This window comes from Colossoma macropomum, unplaced genomic scaffold (assembly GCF_904425465.1).
Source record: "Colossoma macropomum unplaced genomic scaffold, Colossoma_macropomum, whole genome shotgun sequence".
Classification (NCBI taxonomy): domain Eukaryota; kingdom Metazoa; phylum Chordata; class Actinopteri; order Characiformes; family Serrasalmidae; genus Colossoma; species Colossoma macropomum.
In genome coordinates this window covers 31,295,684-31,317,610 of record NW_023494798.1, presented here as the reverse complement: position 1 = coordinate 31,317,610, position 21,927 = coordinate 31,295,684, and the positions used below count along the sequence as shown (strand labels likewise).

The following is a 21,927-nucleotide window of genomic DNA, read 5'->3' as shown; positions in this document are numbered from 1 at the left end:
GTGAGCATAATTATATCAGATATGTAAATACTTGCCAGTGCTGCACCCTTGATGTAGCACAAAAGTGTAGGTAACTACATGGTTGGTGGCAGTGGGGTGGCTGCGTTTAGCCAACAAGCTAACATCGCAGTTAGGAAGCTAATCCGCCTACTAAAAACAGTAAAACCACAAAAGTAAAGAAAATAATACAGTCTACCCACTGACTGCGTGTTACGCAGACTCTCTTTCAAGGCTTTTTTATAGCCAGCGAGAGAGAAATGTTAAGGTTCCCGTGTATATATGGAACATGGTCACTGCGTCGTCACATCCAGCTGTAAATAGTAGTGTTATTGAACTTCCGCCTGCACCGTTTAACAGAGTGGCAGTAGAGGGTCTCCGGTGTTCAGCATCCCTCAAAAATCGTCCTTCGGTCCAGCTCGGTTAATAGAAGAGCAGTTTGCATGTCTGGTAGTTCCTCTAACGTGAGCAGAAAGGCTAGTCTGACGTGGCTAAAGCACCTCACGCAAAACTTAAAACCATTTGAGCTCTGTATGAATCTGCGCATCTGCTGCTGTGGGCTGTTTTACCACTGTGTGGAGCTCAGGGGGAGTCCGGCAAACATAGTATGCTGCAGCAGAGAACGGGGCCACGCATCCCACACCTGAAAGCGCATCTCCATGTCAAAGCAGGTGTATTTAGTGTATTTGTGGAATGTGTTCCACAAAAATCTGCGTCGGAACCGTGAGGAATTTGCCTGAGACGGGTTTTGCAAAGTGGAGAAGGTGCGGATTATTATGTTCAACACCTCATCAGACATCCCTAAACAGATCTGCACTCACTGTGCTTTGGAGGGGAAAAAGTCCAGCAGGTTTAGTTTTTCCTACTCGGTCCATGTAAACATTAGCAACATTAGAGAGTGTCCTGAACACCATAACCAGCTCAGAGACACAGCATCGAGAGTTTCTCAGTTTCTCAGGGTTTTTAATCAAACCTCTGTGACGACCATCTCCAGGATTTTAAACACAGCAGTGAATGAATGTCTGTCTTGGAGCTGAGGAGCATTTTTAATCACAAAAGTGAGTAAATCTGCCCTACTGTGTAGCCTGTATTCACTCTACAGCTCAGTTTTACTCTCTTTTTGATCAGCTACCTCGTTAAAAGTGACACATGACGACACTTAATCGAGTGGAAATTCAGCTGAGGCTGTTTAGTTGAATTATTGGTGCATTAGGAACGCAGCAATGATTTCAGGCAGTATCAGCCACTGTTTACAGTGCAACCAGAAGCTGTTTAACACTACTATTTATTCTTCTGCATTAACGAACACGGAAGTGTGAAAATGGTCTTTTAGTCTTTACCTCTATTTCGGAGGTCTGTTGCCGCTATAAGAAGCCCCTTCAGAGGTTAAAACAGTAGTGCTTCTGGTCAAAGACATACATTTGCGTGCCAAACGTCACCAAAGTTGAATTTGAAATGAAATTACACACACGAAACATATTCGCCCTGAACTTAGGGACATGGAAGTGTTTACTGTGGCGAATCCCATTGAAATTAATGTCATTTTGTTACATTTTTGGCAAATGCTAGTGTGACTGGGCCTTCAGTCCAGATCAACCGAATCTCACCTTCACAAAGACGATGCCTCTCAGCAGTTTGAGTAAGAGCGTAATGCCCATGGACATGGTGTAGACAGCAGCGTAGTACTGCATCAGAGGATTGTCCCGCATGCTGTCGCTCACCATTGAGCTGTTCCCCACCAACACTGTGGTGTTCTGCACACAATGGAAGAGATCAAGTTGCACAAACACACCACACATCGTAGTGGTGATTACATTCTGTAAAGCTCGTTACTTTTTTCAATAAGCATAAATTACACATCCCCCACTCAGGTGTACTACAGAAACTATGGCAACAGTAATGCCAGTGTTTACACAATAGAAAGGAACATCCACGACATGCCTGAACATATTTTCCTCTGCATTGTTCTGTAATGAAGACGTAATCCAAGCTGTAATGAAGTAGAGGTGGGTGATATGGCAAAAATGTAAGGCTATGATATTTCAAGACGTTATTACGATACGTAGAGCTGGGCGATACGGCCAAAAACGTTATCACGATAAACAAAATTCATATCGTTCGATGGCGATACATTTCGCGATAAATGTCAAATCATGATTTCTTTCACGTTTGAAGGCTGATTTTGCTCCTGGGTGGTTAACTGTGGTTTTAAACTATCACTTATGGTACGATCATGACAAACACTCGGCAAACAGTGGAACATTTCACTAATCTGTCTTGGGACAGTGGGAGAAAGTTTCTGAGCTGTTTTTATCAGCTTGAAAAGCACAGCTGCAATTTTTGTAATAGTCATAATTTAAGAAAGAAAACAGATTATTTTAGCTGTCTGGTGTCGAGCGCTCGGCTACCCCGCTACAAATGATAAACAAGTGGCCAACAACAGAGCTAAACTCTTTAGTTTCTCAACAACGTCAACTCGGTTCGGGTGGTCACTGCGGTCACTCCTACCACATCCATGTCAGAGCATATCACAGTATTCAGACACCAGCTAGACGACTGGGTTTCTCTATGCTACCGTAGTAGTTTAAGGGGTGAACCGCAGTGTATCTGACGTTCGCTGTGTAAAAGCATTAACTGCAGTGTGAATCTCTCACTCCAGACACAGAGTCCTCCTTTTAGGTATGTTTAAACTGAAAGCGGTGATTTTGTGTCTTGTTTGATCTACCGTATCATCAATTCACCGTGTTGTGCCGGAGCGCTGCTTCAAGTTAGCCAGCAGCTAAAAACAGCTAGCCTGGAAAGATAGCTAGCGCTCTCCCGCTTCCCAATGCCTCACAGCTTCCTCAGTTTACTTTCGTTTAAATCAGGGCTGTAATTTACATTAACCCACTTCTTTCTTTCACTTTCGTTGCTCGAGAACACACTAATACTAAAATATGACGGTTTGGCGCTGTAACACGGCGCTGCAGTCGTGATTTAACACCGCTAAAGTTGTTAGGATGTTAGGAAAGAGGTGAGTTCACCGTAGGGCAGTACAGTTACGTCACTGACCTCGTCACTCGGTCACAGGAGAACAGATCGCCGGCCGCTCCACTCAAACAGGGACTGTATAACTCCGCGTTTCAGCCGTTGCTAAAGTATATTTGGCGACCCTTTTTTTACTCGTGGCCCCCTCCCTCTCTAATCAAGTCGAAAAACTCGGAAGTGCGCCCTCTCCTGGCGACAGCAGAGTAGTGTCGCTTTCCTTGCAGTAGAAAACGCCACCGGGGCTTTCGGTAAAACGTGGAAGTGTGAGAACGGTGTATTATATCGAACATTTATCGAACCTGTCTTATCGCTCTATCGAGGAAAAGTTATATTGCGATACTTATCGCTATCGTTTTATCGCCCAGCCCTAACAATACGCAATACACTATATGAACAAACGTATAGGGACACACCTCTTAATCATTACATTCAGGTGTTTCATTCAGTCCCAGTTCCACAGGTGTATAAAATCAAGCACCTAGCCATGCAGTCTGCCTTTACAAACAATTGTGAAAGAATGGGTCGTTCTAAAGAGCTCAATGAATTCCAGCGTGAATTGTGTGCTTCCAACTTTGTGGGAACAGTTTGGGGAAGGCCCTTTTCTGTTCCAGCATGACTGAGCCCCAAGGTCCATAAAGGCATGACTGGGTGAGTTTGGTGTGAAAGTACTTGAGTGGCCCTCACAGAGCCCTGACCTCAACCCCATCCAGAAAGCTCCCCAGAAGAGTGGAAGCTGTTATAGCTGCAAAGAGGGACCAACTCCATATTAATGCCTATGGACTTAAGTTGAAACAGACTAAGTATTGCCACATTTACAAAAATACTAACAAAAACTACAAACAATGATTTATATTCAACATTTCACTCCCTGCTGCACTAAACCCGATTAAACAGGACTAATCATCCTCTCTTTGTAATCAAACATGCGGTTGGGAAGTGCTGTTTAAATACTGATGAAACTCAGAGATACTCAGAGAAGCATAGTGACATTTGTCACAATTAATGATAATTATTGTCATACTGCTCAGCCTATGCTAGCACTTCTCAAAGCTTCACACAAACCACAAGTAAAGGACTTTACACATTAAAAATGTACATGACCTTCTCTCCTTACACCTCCTCTTAGATCTCAGCAGCTTCTCTTCTTCACACAACAAAAGCTGTTTAAAAAACCCCATCTGAACAGCTATATTTAGCAACGTCTTAAAAATGGGCTAGGAGACTAAATATGGACTGTGTGATGATATTCACAGCATGTTGTCAGCTTCTTCATACCCTTAAAAGGAGAGCAAGGAGAATAATACATCACTCATGGACATTAACCCCCTCCAACTGCTAGTGTTCTCTTACCCCACTGCCCTGTTTGATCCAGTAGCTCAGCCACCAGTTACTGAACGCAGTGCTGCCCACATTAAGCATGAAGAGGGCCAGGATGAAGAGGAAGACGGGCAGGCCGCCTAAGGCTTGGATATAGACTCCGTACACGGCACAGGGCACTGAGCCTTTACCCCGCTCTTCAACCTGCATCAGCTGACCTGGAGGGGGGAGAGAAGGAGATGCCCAATCCAGACACATTCATTTTAATACTTTAATAATGCTTTGCATAAAAGACTGGCAATCGTTTTTGATAGGAAATCAACAGTGACATACTGTTTAATCTTTATAGATATGTCATATCATATGTAATATCATCCAGGAAACATACTGAAAATGTTGCATTTTGGGATAAGACTGCCTTCTTTCAGTCTAGATTGTGGACTGAATACAGAGGAAAGGGACCCTTGAGACGTGCGGCTAATTTTCAGCGTCGTGTGTGGAAGCGGGCAGTTAACCAGCACAGTGTGGACAGAAGCAGGACGACACTTGCGTGTAAATCCCACAAACAAATGAATAGCCAAAATAAAACTATAACAATCACTTGATGAATGGCATTTATAAATAACATCTAACAACAAAATAGCAAAAAGTAATAAATTCTAAACACAACAAGTCATAAACTAGTTCTAAACAGAAGCAACCAATCACAGGAACAATCAAATGATTGGCTTTCTTGTAGGCTGCAGAAATGCCGGAGCCGGACAGGCAGACGGCCAAAGCTGTGGAAAACGCTCTTAATAAAGGCTAATCCACGACAATAAAGCAGACTAAAGGCAAGTCTATCATGTGGCAGTCATTTTTAGTCATGACTAACGCAGATGGAAACCAGTTGTACAGGTCTGCGGGCGGGAGCGGGACAAACATTGCAGATTTTTCTGTGGGAGTGGGATGAAGTTTTCAAGAGTGGGACTAAAAAATAGGTCCCATGCAGACCTCTAATACTCAGAGGTTTTGAGAAGAGGGCTGGCACCTAATCCGCAAAGTTTCATGAAGAACAAATATAAAATACAATAAAATGTAGCATCTGGCTGTATTCCTCTGTCTTGTGACATCACTGTATTCACTTTGTGAATGGAAATATTAAAATACACTCTGTGTACTTTCCAGTTTCATGAGAGATCAGCCATCATAAACCATAGATGAAACATTCTGCTGTATTCCTGTGTAAGCTTACTGACTTGAAGATGATCAATAACTTTAATGTGATCACTAATATTAACTGTGTAAAAGTGCATAGACTAATACAATCGCCACACACAACCCTGCAGCTGGAAAGCGTCACATGACTGAAACAGATGAATATTCATGTAGGACGCACAGACAAAACCTACCGTCTTCCTTGCTGGGAGGTTTCTCCTTTTTCCCAGATCCTGCCTTGGTGTTGTCAGAGGGTTTCTTAAGGGAACTCCCAGAGGTCTTGTTTGGTACCTATTAAGGCACAAGATAAATGAATGTCAATATGTGAAAACGTTTTAGCGTAATTTATACAGCTGTCACTGTGTGTTTTATAATAATCATATCGCTGCTATCAGGACAAAATCTTATATCTCAGTTTTTTGTCATTTTTCATTTTTTGACCTAATTTGAAACGACCAGTTGCCCTTTATGTTGTGTCAAAATTTCATGAGGAACGGACGACCAGAAAAGCTCCAAAATTACATGGAAAAAATATTTCTCCATTTACTTCCATTAGAAGTCAAGAACATTTTTTCTTTCTCCTGTAAAGTTACCTTTTTGGGGATATGAGGTTTTGTTCCGACAGCAGCGATATGCTTAAAGGGCCCATATCTTATATTTTTCTTGTATTTTATTTTTCCCCTGATATTCTTTTATAATCTTTGTGGCTTTATATACTAAAAACGGCCATAATTCATTTATACATGATGATTTTTCAACATTTCTTCGTTCCTTAAAATTACATGGGCTGTTTTTGTTCCTGTGCCTTTAAGGCAGATATATGCAAATGAACTCTTCTCTTATAGGCCTCCCTTTATTGTCTCTTATTGTTCTTCAGGCCCCATTACTTCAACGAGAATGCTAAACTGCTGTAGGCTGAAAAGGTGGATGTATGTAAGCAAGTTGGTTCTTGTAACATCACAGAACCAGTGAGTTCAAAACAGGCTGCTTTTGCAGCTTCCTCTCTATTTATGGTCTGTATAGACTGAATATCATTTATTCGTTGAATGAATATTTAAAGAGAGGGAGGTTTGGTTTTCCATGGTATGGAGCCTTTAAACTTTGTCACAGGTTTCTCTCTTCATCTCGATCCTACCTCGATCAAAGGAGCTTCTCCAAGCTGTAGGTTGTTGAACATGGCCGCATAGTCTCCGTTCAGGTTCATCAGGTCCTCGTGGCTGCCTTGCTCCGTGATACTTCCCTCCCGCATGAAGATTACGTCATCACAGTCCACCAAGTACTTCACACAAACAACACAGTCACAATTATAATTAATACGCTGCATACCTGTAATTAAAAGATATCAAACTGGACATCCTGAACTGTTGGGGAAATATCTGGAAGATCTATTCTTTGTGTATACTTGCGTATGTCGAACAGGGAATTCTGAACGTCTTCCATACCTGCAGCTGGTGAGTGACGAAGATGATGGTTCTGCCGCGCAGTTGCTTCCTGATGGCGTTGTTAAAGATGTGGTTTCCCACATGGGCGTCCAGAGCACTCAGAGGGTCATCCAGGACGTAGATGTCTCTGTTACTGTACAAGGCACGGGCTAGACTTATCCGCTGGCGCTGGCCACCGCTCAGATTAGCTCCTCGTTCACCAATCTAGAGGTAAAGGACGACGATGCTTTTCAAAATCAGGTTTTTATTTCATTGACGTGTTTGTGAATCGAGGGAGCGCAGATTTGATTCCCTTTTCTCCTCCACAATATTCTAAATTCTTTAGCAAATCAAATGAATTTTACAATCTGAAAAAAATACTGGGCTATTTTTTAACTATGACCAGCAATGGGCTACTCACTGCATCTCATTATTACTGTAGGGGGGTTCAAACTGTTGTAAAATGATCTTAATACACAAAAGGTTTAAATGAGGAATGCGTATGGGTGGCCTACCTCAGTCAGGTCAGCATTAGGAAGTATGGCCAAGTCTGGTCTCAGACAGCAGGCGCTCAGAACTGTCTGGTACCTATAGGAACCATAAAAGGAGAATTTACTATGAGATGGAGAGGTGCTAACATACAACACTACATCTCTACCTCTACAGAAACACTGCAGAGTTTGTGGACCTTCTTGAGATCTTCTGTATTTGTCCTCAATGTGATTTTAAGTACTAAAGGTATCTTAAACTTAGTCTATATATCTAATATTTCTCATGTTGAGACTGTTGTAAGCTTTTTACTGAGTTATAATGAATGACAAGAATGCCTAATAGTTTAATTATTGTGAATGGCATTTATAAATCAATATATTTGAAGAATTTTATGTACACTGCAAAAAATGATGATTATCTGAAATCTAGTAGATATATCTAATCTTTCTCATATTGAGATTGTTATTAGCTTTTTATAAGATTATTTATATTTTTACATATTTTAGGTGAGTTTAGAAAGGCAAATTATCTCACTATGCTGGCAGATCATTTTGGCAGGTCATATATGCTTAAAACAAGCCAAATGATCTACAGTGAGACAAATAAAAATAAAACAAATAAAAAGTCTAGAAATGATCTGCCAATATAGATAATCTGACTTTCTAAAATCAAAAATCACCTAAAACATGCAAAAATATAAACATAAATATATATATTTAAAAAAAGCCAATAACAATCTCAACATGAGAGATATTATATATATCTACTACATTTAAATTAATTTCACTTGCCATGACACCATTTTTTGCAGTGTACATAAAATTCTTCAAATATATATATATATTATGAATGTCACTTACCATAATTAAGCTATTTGTTTTAGAGTGTTATAGCCTTGACTGACCAACTGACTAATGTTTTGAGACGATTTTAGCCCCAATTTTGGTCGCAGACAAATTTTTGAGATCTGCGACAAATCGCTGCGCACATCTGTGACGACTGCTCAGGTGAAATTCTCTCCGATTAATCTAGTACAACAAACAGTAGGAGGAGCGATGAGCAGCAGCCAACGAGAGGGCGAGAGAAATCTCTCAGGGAGTGAGGAAAAACCAACAAAAGCAAACATGGCAAAGGAGTTAGACAAAAAAAATCGGCAAGTATAGCCCAAGGCTGCTGCTCTCTGCCACTTCAGCCGTGTCTGGAGCAGCCTCCGAGTGAATGTTCATGGCAGTTTTCTCCTCTGTGCTGGCCATGTTTCACCAAATGTGTTGTCTGCAACCTCCCACAGTCTGTTTGGATTATCACAAACCAGTGTCACAGACACCACACCACACATCACACAGAGGACTGGTGAGTTTCCAGCTCCAATACTCAACCTGGTAATTAACCAGTTCACCAGTTCATTCTGGTGAAAATCAAAACAAAAACTACACAGCACCGGACCCCAGCCCTACACTAAAACTCACCTCTCTTCCTCATAATCCTTCCCGAACAGAATGTTGTCACGTAGTGTGGCATTGAGGATCCAAGCCTGTTGGGCCACATAAGCAAAATCTCCATCGACAGCCACCGTGCCCTCCAGAAGAGTCATCTGAGAGACAGACAGGACTCGGTTAAGCAGTGTCTTACTCAAATCCTCAATACATACAACAAAAGCAGCCTTTATGGCTCATTTTTAGTATTATTACATCTTGTTCCTGTTATTCTGTACCGTTAAGTCCCTCTGAACCACTGGAAAACAGGTGAATTGTCCGTGCCTTACCTGGCCAAGGATGGCTGAGATGAGGGAGGTTTTTCCACTGCCCACACTACCGCAGATACCGACCAGCTTACCCTGTAGGAAAGAGGAGAAAGATTAAAAATAAAACACCTCAGTGGAAGGCTCTGTAGTCTAAGTTGCTTTGAAAGATGTTGCATTTAACATGGAAATAAGGTCTTGTTTGCTATAAACCTCTTATCTAATCTTTTAAATAATCATAACGGCTCATATGCTGATGCAAAAACTACAGTTACTGCTACAGAAACAGCCCCTAAACAATCTACAAACAGTTGGACAATCAAACTACTCATCTACATGACTCGTCTTGATTCATATTGGCGCTCTGTTCACATCAAACTATCAGCAGGTACGCTTTACTGCACCTTTGTCCTCTTCTTTTTCTGTTAAATGTTTCTGTATAAATAGAACATACTATTATAACTTTCATTATTATGTTGATTTGAACCTTTTCTATGGAGAGGTCAATGCAGTGCAAGGTCCTTTGCAGCCGTTGGCTAATGGTGGGCACGTGAAGGGTGTGGTCTTCTGCACTTGAGGGCGTGTCCTCAGAGTTGTCAGTCAACAAATGCCCGTGCTGCATTTCTGCCATATCACAATGCCTTGTGTCCCCCTGCTGGTGCCGTTTCTTGCGTGCCACTCTCTGACTCCGCCCCACGTAAGGCGTCCCGCGGGGCGTGGGCTGCGCGCTGTTGCCCGTTGTGTCCCAGGCGAAACTCGCCCCACTCAGCTCCACGGCCAGACTGGGATTCCGTGGCTTCTCGTGAATCGTCTTAACCTCCGCCATCAGGAGCACACTCTAAAACACAGGAGAGATGAAGAGCGCAGAAACATTAGGGACTTGAAGCATTGATAGCCGCAGGGACGCTAAAGTGACCGCAAAGAAAATGTACTATTTTGTGCTGATTTAATTTAGCTAACTAGTAACTACATTTTTAATGAAGTTGAATTAAAACTTAATTTACAACACTATTTTTTCAATTCATTCATAGCAAAATAGATACTAAAAAATAAATAAATAAATAAATAATTAAGACACTGGCTTATTAAATTAATTTTCCCATTTTTACATTTACATAAACATCATTTGCTTGTAATGTTATAAAAATTATCTGAAGCTTGATATTCTCTAGACATTTATATCCGTTTATAAGCACTTCGTTATTTAATTTATAGGGTCCTTATTCTACATATTTCTTGTATTTTATTTTTTTATTTTTAATCATTTACATATATCAGTCGAAAAGGTACAGTAACAAAATCAGCCTGTTTAATAGTAAGAAATAAAAAAGAGGAAACCTCAGAAACTTTCAGGGAAACGTTTCTGATTGGCTGCCCTGTGTTATGCACTGTTCAAAAAGCAGTCCGGGTTGAAACACTTCTTATAACTTCACAGCAAATGGGTGGGGCTAAAGTGATGTAAGCCAAATAGGAGAATATACATAAAAATGTGTTTGTTTTTATGACATCTTGAAAACAGTGAACTCAAAATGGGCTGTTAGTGCAGCTTCGTTTCCATTTATAAACTGTTTGGATTGGGGTTTTAACATTTTCAACCAGTTTTAAAACTTTAGCAACATTTACATACTAAACCAACTCTTGTTTTAAAAACGTGAGAAAATGTGGTCTTCAATCATAAAAGCCCCCTAAAAGAAAACAGTAAACATATTTGATTGCAAAAGACTTACTTCCTCAAAAGCTAACTAGATAGTTGGTTAACAAAAGATTATCGAGAGGACAAAAGAACATAATGTGGTTCTTTGTAGATTTTTTTTTTAATTGAATTTTTGTTAGAATAAGCTGTAAATGCTCTCTCCTGTCATTGTCCTAGAGGTATTAGGTGTCACTACAGCTGTCAACATTTAAAGTCCCTGCTAGCTGGCTACTAGAGAGATACAGGACATCTTGTTCTACAAAGTCCCAGTACATTCTGAGATTTGACTGTCATCCATCTAACCAGCTATGCTCTGAAATATCATCACCGTCGTTTGTACATTTCTATCAATTGAATCCCCAGAGAATCCCCACCACCCCTCGCTGCCATGGCAAACTGAGCAGTCAGCACTGGCATTAGCGGACCCTCTCCTTTCGACGTTTGCGTATGGACAGGGTGTGTACAGTGCGTGTGCGAACTGGAGGGGGACTGGCAGGTCTTCGAGTTCGAGACGAAGCCCCTCCGAGCTTATTCAGCACATTCCCGAGAGTCACCAGCCTAAACCAGAACAAATACGCAGCTCTCCAACACTACCTGCCCAATCCAAGGATTTAGGGGACAGGATGACCGACAAAGAGGGGCTGCCAGCAATCCCAAACCCTAAACTAACACGGGACAGGCAGCAGAGCAGAAACTGGGCCAGACCCAGAGGAAAATTTTATTTGTCAAATGTTGCTCTTTGAGGTCTCAGGAGACTCAAATATGATTCTCCTAAAATTCCTTAGAAGAAAAACCTAGAAATGAGATACAGAGAGATAAAGGAGTGGCAGGAAGTGGAGAAGGGGTCAGTGAGGAGCAGATTATTCAGAAGGAATGCGCTCTCACTCCGTAGGTTAGCCTCAGGGAGCTAACTGGCTAGCCATGCAAACTTTGCAAGTAGTTCATACGTCATTAAAGTCGGTCAAATCGGCGCCACTCTGATGAATAAGCGCCAGTGTGAAGCTTTATTGAGCTCTCTACTAAAACTCAAGCGGAGACGTGTGAGATTACTGGGCTCTTCTCTCAGGAGAAACATCTGAGCAGCAGGAGAGATTTAAAATTCTAGATTGTCTTTCCATCTGACCTCACTGGCTGTGTTTACATGCAAAGATTTTTGCTAATCCCATTGAATAAATTCCGATTATAGATCAAGACTGAGCTGTTTATTCTCACTCTACTCAACAATCTAATGGAAATCTCCGTTTACATGCTCACTACAAGTAATCCAATCCAAAATTACACGCATGTGTAGAGAATCACTTAGTGTAGACGTTACCATGACAACCAGCAGCAGTGAGCAGTGCTTGTGTTTTTAATTGCTTTAAAATGATGTCAGACTCAGGAAAACGTCCTTCACATGTCCTTATTAAAGAAGGCAGAGAGGAAGACGTCGTGTTCTGAGACACATAAGATGGACGTCCGTCCCACCGCCGTCTTTTAAAGATCAGAGCATAAACTTCGTCTCCTCTGCAGACCAGTTTCTGCTCCGCCATGTTGAACGGTATAAACTTTCACTATGACGTGACGAACATGATCAGAACGGATTTAAACTTTCCGATAGGGAATGTAATCAGATACAGGCGTTTACATAGATATTATTCTTCTATTTAACAGATTATTTACTGGATTACCCACCTCGATCAGTCAGATAGAAATTGCGTTCTGAATGGCCTCAATTGGACTAGACTATTCCGACTGATGTGTTTACATGGACGTATTCTATTCCAATTGAGCTATTAGTCGGATTATTAACGGATTATTATGCTGCATGTAAATGTGGCTACTGAGCTATTAAGGAGATTTTTCAATGGGGAATTTAAGATTAGTGATACGAGGTGGTAGGAATTTGCATAAAAGATTAAAAGATAAAGACTTGTGTAGCAAAAAAGAGGTGACTGCACTCACCCTGAACCTCTCCATAGCCACGGACGCTTCAGAAAGAGACTTGACTGAGAAGGGGGTGACCTTTAGGGCAAAGGTCATGGCATTGAACACAGTCACGACAGTAAATGCCTGGAGAAAGACAAATGTCCAACATTACTGCATAATCACTACAAGTATTCAGGACTATGGCTGTGAAATTGTATATACTGACACCAAGTGAAGGAGCTGACCTGCGCAGCAGTGAGGTCATAACCCAGCAACATATGGGTGGAGAAGGTGGCCACACTAGCAATCACCACAACGATGGGAGCAATGCCCACGGTTATGCTTTGGAAATATCCTGTGCGCTCCAGGATCTGGCGCTCTTCATCTCTTATTCCTGCCAGATAACATTCAACAATTTACACAGGCGCCAACAGGGGTCAGTTCAAAGGGGAACTCCACTGATTTTTTAAATTTCTGCCTAATTAAATGATTAAGATGTAAACAAAGTCATTCAGAGTTTTTTTTTATGTGAAACACTCCATTCTAAAGGAACTTAGACAGTCAGAATTGTTCACAGTGGTGGTGGTAGGAACCAGACGTCTCAAGAGTTTAATGCCTCTGAAATCTCCCTCACAGAAATGTGTTACATGTACACTGTTTGATGTCTGAGACATAGTTTTTGGCCTAAAGCATATTTTTCATCCGTTCATGGCGGAGGAGTACATGCAGAATTTACCACTATTTTACCATCATCAACATCACATATAAAATCTCAGAAGACACACGTAGGTGGTTTTAGATAGTAAATAAAAATGGCTGTATTTGTGTCGTAGACATCGCGATCCCTGGTTCCCATCACCACCACTGTAAAGAAGTGTCTCTACAAAGAGCCATTTCACATCAAACCACTCTGAATGACTTTGTTTACAACTCTGAATTGTGCAGAATTTTGAAAAATTTGTGGAATCCCCCTTAACAATTTTAGGCACAGACATTTGTAACAAAATGGAATAGTCCACTATAGGCAGGGTGGTGCTGCACTGACATTCCTGAGAGTAATTACTATAATAGTCCATTACAACCAATTTGGTATGTTTAATATATCCTTATAGGTTATTTCACATAAATACATACATTAAAGTTATAATGTTACGAGACTTCTTGGGTGCCTATTGTACAGCTCACCCCTAAGCATGAAATACTCTCAACCACAAATCTAAACACAGACAAAAAGACACACCAAACTAAAACAGGCCCTTACTTCGCACGGCTTGTGAGAAAGCCTTGACCCAGGCGTACATCTTGATGAACTTAATGTAGTTCAAGATCTCATTCATCTTTTGAACGCGCTGGTCGGTAACAGCTACTCCCTTCCTCCTGAAGTAGGCCGTCAGTCTGGAACTGAACATCTAAGAGTGCAGGAGAGACAGTTGAGCCACTGTGCAAAACTCCATTAAAGAAGTAATTTAGTCGAATTGTGAAACTGCTTGAAAGCGAAAAGCCACCTATTAGATTTATGGAAACAGAACCATGCTAACTGGTGGCTGCTGCTGGCTTGCATTCATAGTTGTCACATTAGCAGGTTTGGTAAAGCTGTTAATCAACGACACCACATTTAAAAGTGAGTTATATGCAGAGCTGCTTACCATAGTAGGGTAGAAGAGAATGAACACAGCAGAGCCTAACAGAGAAGTGGGTCCCAGTACGGAGAGATTGTAGACCATCCCCAACACGGCCACTAGGGGGCCTCCTGCCAGCAGACTGCCCACTGCTGCAGCCTCAAACATGCGCTGTCCGTCAGTCGAACACATGTTGATCAGCTGGACACAAGAGTGGATGAAGTTGCATTTTCTCAGTATCAACATAAATTGTGTATATGTACAGAACTAAATCCACAATTGCTGATGTTGCTGTATTCAAGTGTAACAACTAATTCCTGTCTTCAATTTATCAATTTATCATTACAACTACCTCTGAATAGTCCACCTATTCACAATTCCAGGCAGCTCAAACCCAGCTCAGATGTTTATTTGAAAAATGTTTCTTTTCAAAAAAAAGAGATGTGTGATACTATTGATTTTCTACAAATCTGCCTGGGTTTTCTTGATTGCAGTGAATGTTTACTGGCTCCGCCCAGCACAATCCAATAGAGTCTGGCTGCAGACGTGCACTCTCAGACAGAGGCACTCTCAGACAGAGGCACTCTCAGACAGAGGCAATCTCAGTCAGATGCACTCTCAGACAGAGGCACTCTCAGACAGATGCACTCTCAGACAGAGGCACTCTCAGACAGAGGCACTCTCAGACAGAGGCAATCTCAGTCAGATGCACTCTCAGACAGAGGCACTCTCAGTCAGAGGCACTCTCAGTCAGAGGCACTCTCAGACAGAGGCAATCTCAGTCAGATGCACTCTCAGACAGAGGCACTCTCAGACAGAGGCAATCTCAGTCAGATGCACTCTCAGACAGAGGCACTCTCAGTCAGATGCACTCTCAGTCAGAGGCACTCTCAGTCAGAGGCACTCTCAGACAGAGGCACTCTCAGACAGAGGCACTCTCAGCCCCAGTGACGTCACATGCACTCTCTGCCACAACAGCAGAAGCAGCCCATTAACTTTTGACTGCTGTTGCTGAGCGATACCATCACTTAATCCATTTTTCGTCCATAGCACAACTAGAGGATTACATTTAACAGACTTCCTGTTGAAAAAAGTCATGGAAAACATTAAAAGTGTCTGTTGGTTCCTGGTGGTTTTCAGTAGTCCCTAATGGTATTCTGTGTTTTCCTACTGGATTCATATCACAGTTTAAAGGATTCTGAACGTTTAATCAGGTGTTTTGGGACTGATACCACATACATTTGATTGTGTCCTAATGGTATCTAACGGCAACCATCAACCCAATTCCCGCTAGGAAGCAAAACCATCAGGTTTTATTCCTAACAGCTCTAATCGTCTTCAGCATGGCTTTAATGAGTTTCAGCCGTAGCCTGTTTTTTTTTCTTCTTCTGCGAATAAACCTGGCATAAACCAATAACCTGGAATAAACCAATATATGTTCAGTGTAGCCCTTGTTGGCCGGCAGTACGTGGTTCGCTGTTTTTCCTCATTAAACTGACAAAAACACTCGTTGCAGAGCAGCACTGACATCATTAATAGGCAGGCGGTGCATGTCAGGCTGAGAGTGCATGTCTGCAGCCAGACACTTCTCGCACAATCAGGCCACAGCACTGAAACCAGGGCATATTTTCAGCACAATCAATCCTTTAATTAACAGATATCCAGCTCTACCAAGCAGCTGAGCTGTTAGAAAGTGTGCCTAAAGGACAAAAAGGTGAAACAGGCTACATTATCAGCAAAATCCAGATCTATTTTGTCATTTCGGTGTTACCCAATCTGCAACTGGCTGCAAATCAGCAGCAGAAAACCATTTTTTCTACTCTTACAAAATTATGGTTCTTCAAGGGTTCTTCAGTGAATGAACACTCAAAGAACCTTTTGCATGATTAAAGTGTTCTTCAAGTTGATGGAGAATGTGCTGTAGATGGTTCTATATAGAACCTTTTTGAAAATGGTCCTATACAGCACCAGAAAGGGTTCTTTTATTATCCAGATGTCAAGCCTGTAACAATAGAAGAACCCATTCTGATGCTAAATAGAACCCTTTTCAAAAAGGTTGTATATAGAACCATCTACAGCACATTCTCCATCAACCTGAAGAGCCCTTTAATCACGCAAAGGGTTCTTTGAGTGTTCATGGTTCTATATAGAACCATTTTCTTTCTTGACGAACCCTTTAATCATTTTTAAGTGTGAACACAAACGGGGTCTGCTTCTCATCAGCACCACAGCTCTGGACGATACAGTGATTTAAACAGTTTTTGTTACTTCATGTACAATAATGGACAATGTCGTTTTTATTTGATAAATTAAGGATTTTAGATGTTTAGTTAAATATATTTAATTTAATATGTTTCAGGCATCTTCATTCTCGATTATAGTGTCTTTTTAGACTCATCTACAGCAGGGGTGCACAGCTCCGGTCCTGGGGGGGAGTTGGGGGGCAGTGTCCAGCACAATCTGGTGGTTCCACCACTCAAACACACCCACTAGACATGGCAGTTAACAGATGAGTGTGATTAGCTGTGTTTCAGCAGGTAAATCACCAAACCGTGCTGGACACTGGCCCTCCAGGACCGGAGTTGTGCACCCCTGATCTACAGCTTCCTGGACAATTATTCTAACCAGTGAAACTACACAGGACTTATAAGGCATATTAATCCTTGTGTGGTGTTCGATGTGATTTTCAATGTTTACCAAAAGAGAAAATTATCCAATATATTATTATTTCAACCTCAGATTCTTGGCCTTTGCTCATTTTCTGTGAAGAACATATAAAATAACCCATTTTCAGGGTCTTCACTCTGTTCACCCCCCACACATTTATATTACACATGTGGTGCTGGGTGAACCCGCAGGGAATAAAAGTGTGGAGGTGCTGTGTCCTTCACTCTGTTCTCCTCCTACATGGCCTGCTGTTAGTGTGTGTATGTGTTTGCATATGTGTGTGTGTGTGTGTGAGGGTGGACAACATGGACAGGCTGCTGACTGGCTACAGCTGCTAAAGGAGAACCCTACGCTGGACACTTGTGGTATTTTAAACATATGGTATTTGTACATAAATTGTTATGGCTGTATTGTATAAAAAAACAGTAATTCGAGGGGTCAACCAGACCACTGAGTAACAACAACATGAACACCACACAAGGGTTAAAATTATTTTACAATTTAATTTACATATTCATATCACTGAAAAAAGGGCACTTTTGAACATTAGTAAGATCAGTATGAAATGCCGCTCACCTCTCCGATGGACTTCTCGCGCAGGCTGCGCAGCCGCAGGATCTTGTGGAAGGCCATGGTGAGGATGGCTCCACGCAGGCGCGTACCAGTGCGGTAGTTGAGGGCCCAGGTGAGGGCCAGGGACCAGGAGCGGACCATCTCAGTGGTCAGCAGGCCCAGCACCAGCAGCAGGCCGAATGGCAGGTCCGGCTCGCTCCGCTGCGTGTACTCCAGCAACCGCCTGACCACAAACGCCTGCGGAGAGGGAGGACGAGCAAGGGGGGCGACAGGACACAAGCACGCGTGACTGAGGGCACACACACACACACATGCCTGCAGCACTGCGAAATCATCGACAGCCCTACCATCATCATCATCATCATCATCATGATCATTACGATCATCATCCTCATCTCTAACTATTATATCCGAGAGCAGGAAGGGTACAGGAATGCAAATCACTGAGTGCACTAAGATGCAAGATTCTGCATGATAATTGTTTAAAAAAGGCAGTGAGCGAATAGCAACTTCTACTGAGAAGAAAACTGCAGCCATTTTTTTTGAAATTGTGTTCTAATCGTTTACCTTAGGTGGCCCTTTTCTCTACCCTTTGAAAAGAACAAGAGAGACAATGAAATAGTACCAACAGCGCCATTTCTGGGACAAATAAGAGAGACAATGCACTGCTAACAACATGTATCACAGACATCCCCTTGGCGGATGCAAAGACATTTTACCTACAGTCACATCAGGGTGGGATACGGGACGGAGACGCACTTTTGTTTTAACACCTGAAAATCGATATTAATTAAATCAGTAATTAGGAGCAAAGAGCAAAAAAAAGCATAGGACACACATACAAAGAGAGAAAACCACCAGAACAGCCAAGGATACACTTCATTAAATGATATAAGCACCACACGCGCACACGCGCACACGCACACCCACTCGTACAGGCGCACTTAACGCTCTCAAATACATGCACATAGTCAGGAAATCTTCTCACACAAAACTGGGAACATTCGCGACCATTCAACACAGCAGTAACATTTTATTTCGTCAAAAATGTGGATATTCAAGTGTCGGGTAAATGTTCAGCCATTGCACACATTCATGTAAAAGAATAAAAAAAGAATATGCAGCAGGAAAACAAACAACATACAGGATGCAAAGAATGTAAACAAAAACGATGCATTACTTTCTTAACACGGACCTAAATCAGGTCATTCTTATTTATCGTGAGCGAGAGTCCTCTGTACGTTGACATCATGTGCACTTTCTGTCTGGTGGGACAATAAAACAAAACACAGTTCTAACAAAATTTTAAGTAAATGAACCGTTTATTTATGTAGCCACTGAAATGTGTCCATCAACGTGGTCAAAAATCCAGTGACATGCAGAGAAAAAGAGAAACGAGGTTCAAAAAAGAAAAAAAAATTCTCCAAACAGTCCGAACAAGACATAAATATGAAAACACCATCAGTCCAGTTTTCCTCGGTCATCAGGGTGTCAATGTGAACTTGACAAAGCCCTGCGGTTGTTGGATCGATAGTCCTTTGGCACACAGCTCAGAGATGGACACGCTGTCCACTTCTATTACAAAATATACATTAGACAATTTGAAGAGCAAATCATTTCGCCGACCTTTAGCTGGATCAAATCAAAAGACATTGTGCATGAGAGAGCAGGGAGAACAAAACAGAGATGAAAGAGAAGTACAGGCAGAGACAAAGCAGAGAAAAGGACAAATCGAGAGAGAGAGAGAGAGAGAGAGACTGACAGAGAGGGAGGAGAGAGAGAGAGAGAGAGAGGAGGAGGGGGGGGATATAAAACAGCAGTAAGTCTTGATCCAGCCCTGCATAAGAAACGTGCCCTTACCTCCCGGGCGTCATCACGGCTCTGTCTGCCAGTGCTCTCTCCTCAGGTAAAATGGACACCCTGTGAAATCTAAAGAATAGCCTCTGTCACATGTCTCTCACAGGGGGCCGCAGCCACCTCGGACCCTAGAACAGCTTTAACCCCACACCCACCCAAACTACGGCCTAAACCCCACCAAAAAAGTCCAAACAAAAGGGAAAGGATGGGCGATTATTCCTAAAGTTGACCTGATCTGCTCTGTGTGGAGAAGCTTGTGGGCAAGTGGTCAGTGTGAGCTACTCCAGAGGGTGAGAGGGTCAGAGACTTGCTGAGTCACCCACGGAGAGACAGTGACAGAAGCTCTCCTTGAAAAAATGATTAGCCTAGCCTGGTGCCGCACCTACAGGACAGCTCTCTCTCTCACTAGTGTTTACGCGTCAGTGAGGCAGAATCCAAATTTGCGACAGTAGTGCTTCATGACGCGGCATCTGATCACTTAAGAAAACGGCAGCCTGCCTTGTGCTCTGCTTGTTGTATTTCACTTCTGTGGACTTCATAACACTCACTTGGTGGTTTGTAGTCTGGATACCTCAGATATTTAGATGTATGCCAGTGAAACTCACTCTCCTAGTTCTCATTTAAAGCATTTAGTTTCCCTTCGGGGGCCAAAATCTATATTTCAGTCTTAGGCAGAAAATATGTGCATATTTTTTTTTTTTCTTGGTTCCTCTCAAGGTTTCTTCCTCTTGCTCTTAGGGAGTTTTTCCTTCCCGCTGTCACCATTGGCAACGCCCTTAGGGGCTTGGACCCAGATTTTTCTGTAAAGCTGCTTTGTGATAACACCTGTTGTAAAAAGCGCTACATAAATAAACATTATATATATATATATATATATATATATATATATATATATATATATATAATGTGGCTGGCCCAAATCGCATTTTACATTGTTGATTTTTCCAAATGAGTACTCAAATAATCAAAATCACCCATAAAAACAATAATATTTGAAGCAGCTTTTAGTCGTTTGTCTGACCGAACAGATACGTTTCCATTTTAATACGTGGTTTAGTCACACCAGCTGCGCTAGACTCCCGTCTTACGTCCTTCAAAACACGTGAGTGAAGCTATACTATACTAAACTATATTCAAAGCACCACTATGTAAAAGTTGGTGATTTGGAGACCTCTCTGGTGGAAACGTGTAATAGCAAGTAGTGGTCTGCGCAGAACTGTTTTTCAGTCCCGCTCCCGCATGGTTTCATCCGTTCCCACCCGCTCCCGCAGAGACAGAATCATTTGTCCCGCTCCTGCCCACAACCGAAACGTTTTGGCCCGCCTCCGCCTGCGCAGTTCTGTCAAGGTGAACTGACACCCAAATAACACGGAAATCATGGTCATCAGGCTCACTGTGAAGTGGCTTTACCGAACGCCATTTATTTCCAGTAAACACAAAACAGGAATTAAACAACAGAGCGGGTCTTTTTGATATTTTGGTGGCTCTGCAGCTGTGGCCATCGGACTGAAGGCTCTGCCGTCTCTGTAAGCTACGAGAAGGCGGGTGTTAACATAATCGGTTGCCTCGCAACTCTTTATAAAAACTTCATTCATTTTAAATGTTTCACTGTTACCCTTTTATACTGTTTATACATGGTTTAGTGATCATCCTATTTTACTTAGTCTATTCATTAATTTGCGGGATTTCCCACCTGCAGTGGGCTGGTTTCCTGCCCGCTCCTGTGCACAGCACTAAAAATTTGTGGTGGGTCCTGCGGGAATCTGCGGGAGTGCAGACCTCTAATAGCAAGCAAGCTTCCGACCCCTTCCTTGAGCGAATGAATCTGATGATTGTGCGCATGATGAAAGAGCATTCAAAGAGAACTCAGTCAAAACTTGGTGAAGGACGTATCTTCTGAGGATCTGAGTAAATTATCTACTATTGTCATCATATCTTCATCATTATAATGTTGATTTTGCATTTGAGACCTAAACTTCAAACCGGACCTTCTTTTTGAGCCTTTTCTTGTGACGTTATTACGTAAATACGTTAATACGTAAAGACGTATGACGTGGTCAAGCTTTAAAATAATAATTTACTAAAATGTGCTGATATTGTTGGTGTTTGGTAGTTTAGAGAAGCACCTGCACTGTACTAATAGTGGGGTATGAAGGAGACTTCTCTCTACTAAAAAAAAAAACATTTTGATTGCAATAAACCTAAAACTAAATTGCGATAAACCTGAAACCTTCCCCTAAAACATCTGAGGTGCTCACCAGTGCCCCAACAAGTGCTATGAAGAAACTCAGAAGTGAAATAAAATCAAACTGTCCTTGAAGGAATAGGTGCGGCCTCCTTAAAAACATAAGAAAGCACATCTAAGGGGGAAAAAAAAACGGAAACCTTTCCAGAAATGTCATATAATTCCAAATACATGAG

At 41.9% G+C, this 21,927-nt stretch overlaps 1 protein-coding gene across 2 annotated transcripts in view; it reads right to left on the bottom strand.

The window, feature by feature from the left end:
- Positions 1-21,927, bottom strand: part of abcc5 (ATP-binding cassette, sub-family C (CFTR/MRP), member 5) — a 49,095-nt gene that overhangs the window by 11,073 nt on the left and 16,095 nt on the right. For both annotated transcript variants that reach the window (XM_036584911.1, XM_036584912.1), the window contains 14 exons: positions 17,653-17,886; positions 14,437-14,610; positions 14,052-14,199; positions 13,036-13,184; positions 12,827-12,934; positions 9,677-10,027; positions 9,214-9,285; positions 8,918-9,042; positions 7,475-7,547; positions 6,981-7,184; positions 6,674-6,817; positions 5,733-5,829; positions 4,375-4,559; positions 1,605-1,751 (listed from right to left, as the gene is read on the bottom strand). In XM_036584911.1, the coding sequence (XP_036440804.1) occupies positions 1,605-1,751; positions 4,375-4,559; positions 5,733-5,829; positions 6,674-6,817; positions 6,981-7,184; positions 7,475-7,547; positions 8,918-9,042; positions 9,214-9,285; positions 9,677-10,027; positions 12,827-12,934; positions 13,036-13,184; positions 14,052-14,199; positions 14,437-14,610; positions 17,653-17,886 (2,211 nt within the window). The remainder of the gene's footprint in view (positions 1-1,604; positions 1,752-4,374; positions 4,560-5,732; positions 5,830-6,673; positions 6,818-6,980; positions 7,185-7,474; positions 7,548-8,917; positions 9,043-9,213; positions 9,286-9,676; positions 10,028-12,826; positions 12,935-13,035; positions 13,185-14,051; positions 14,200-14,436; positions 14,611-17,652; positions 17,887-21,927) is intronic.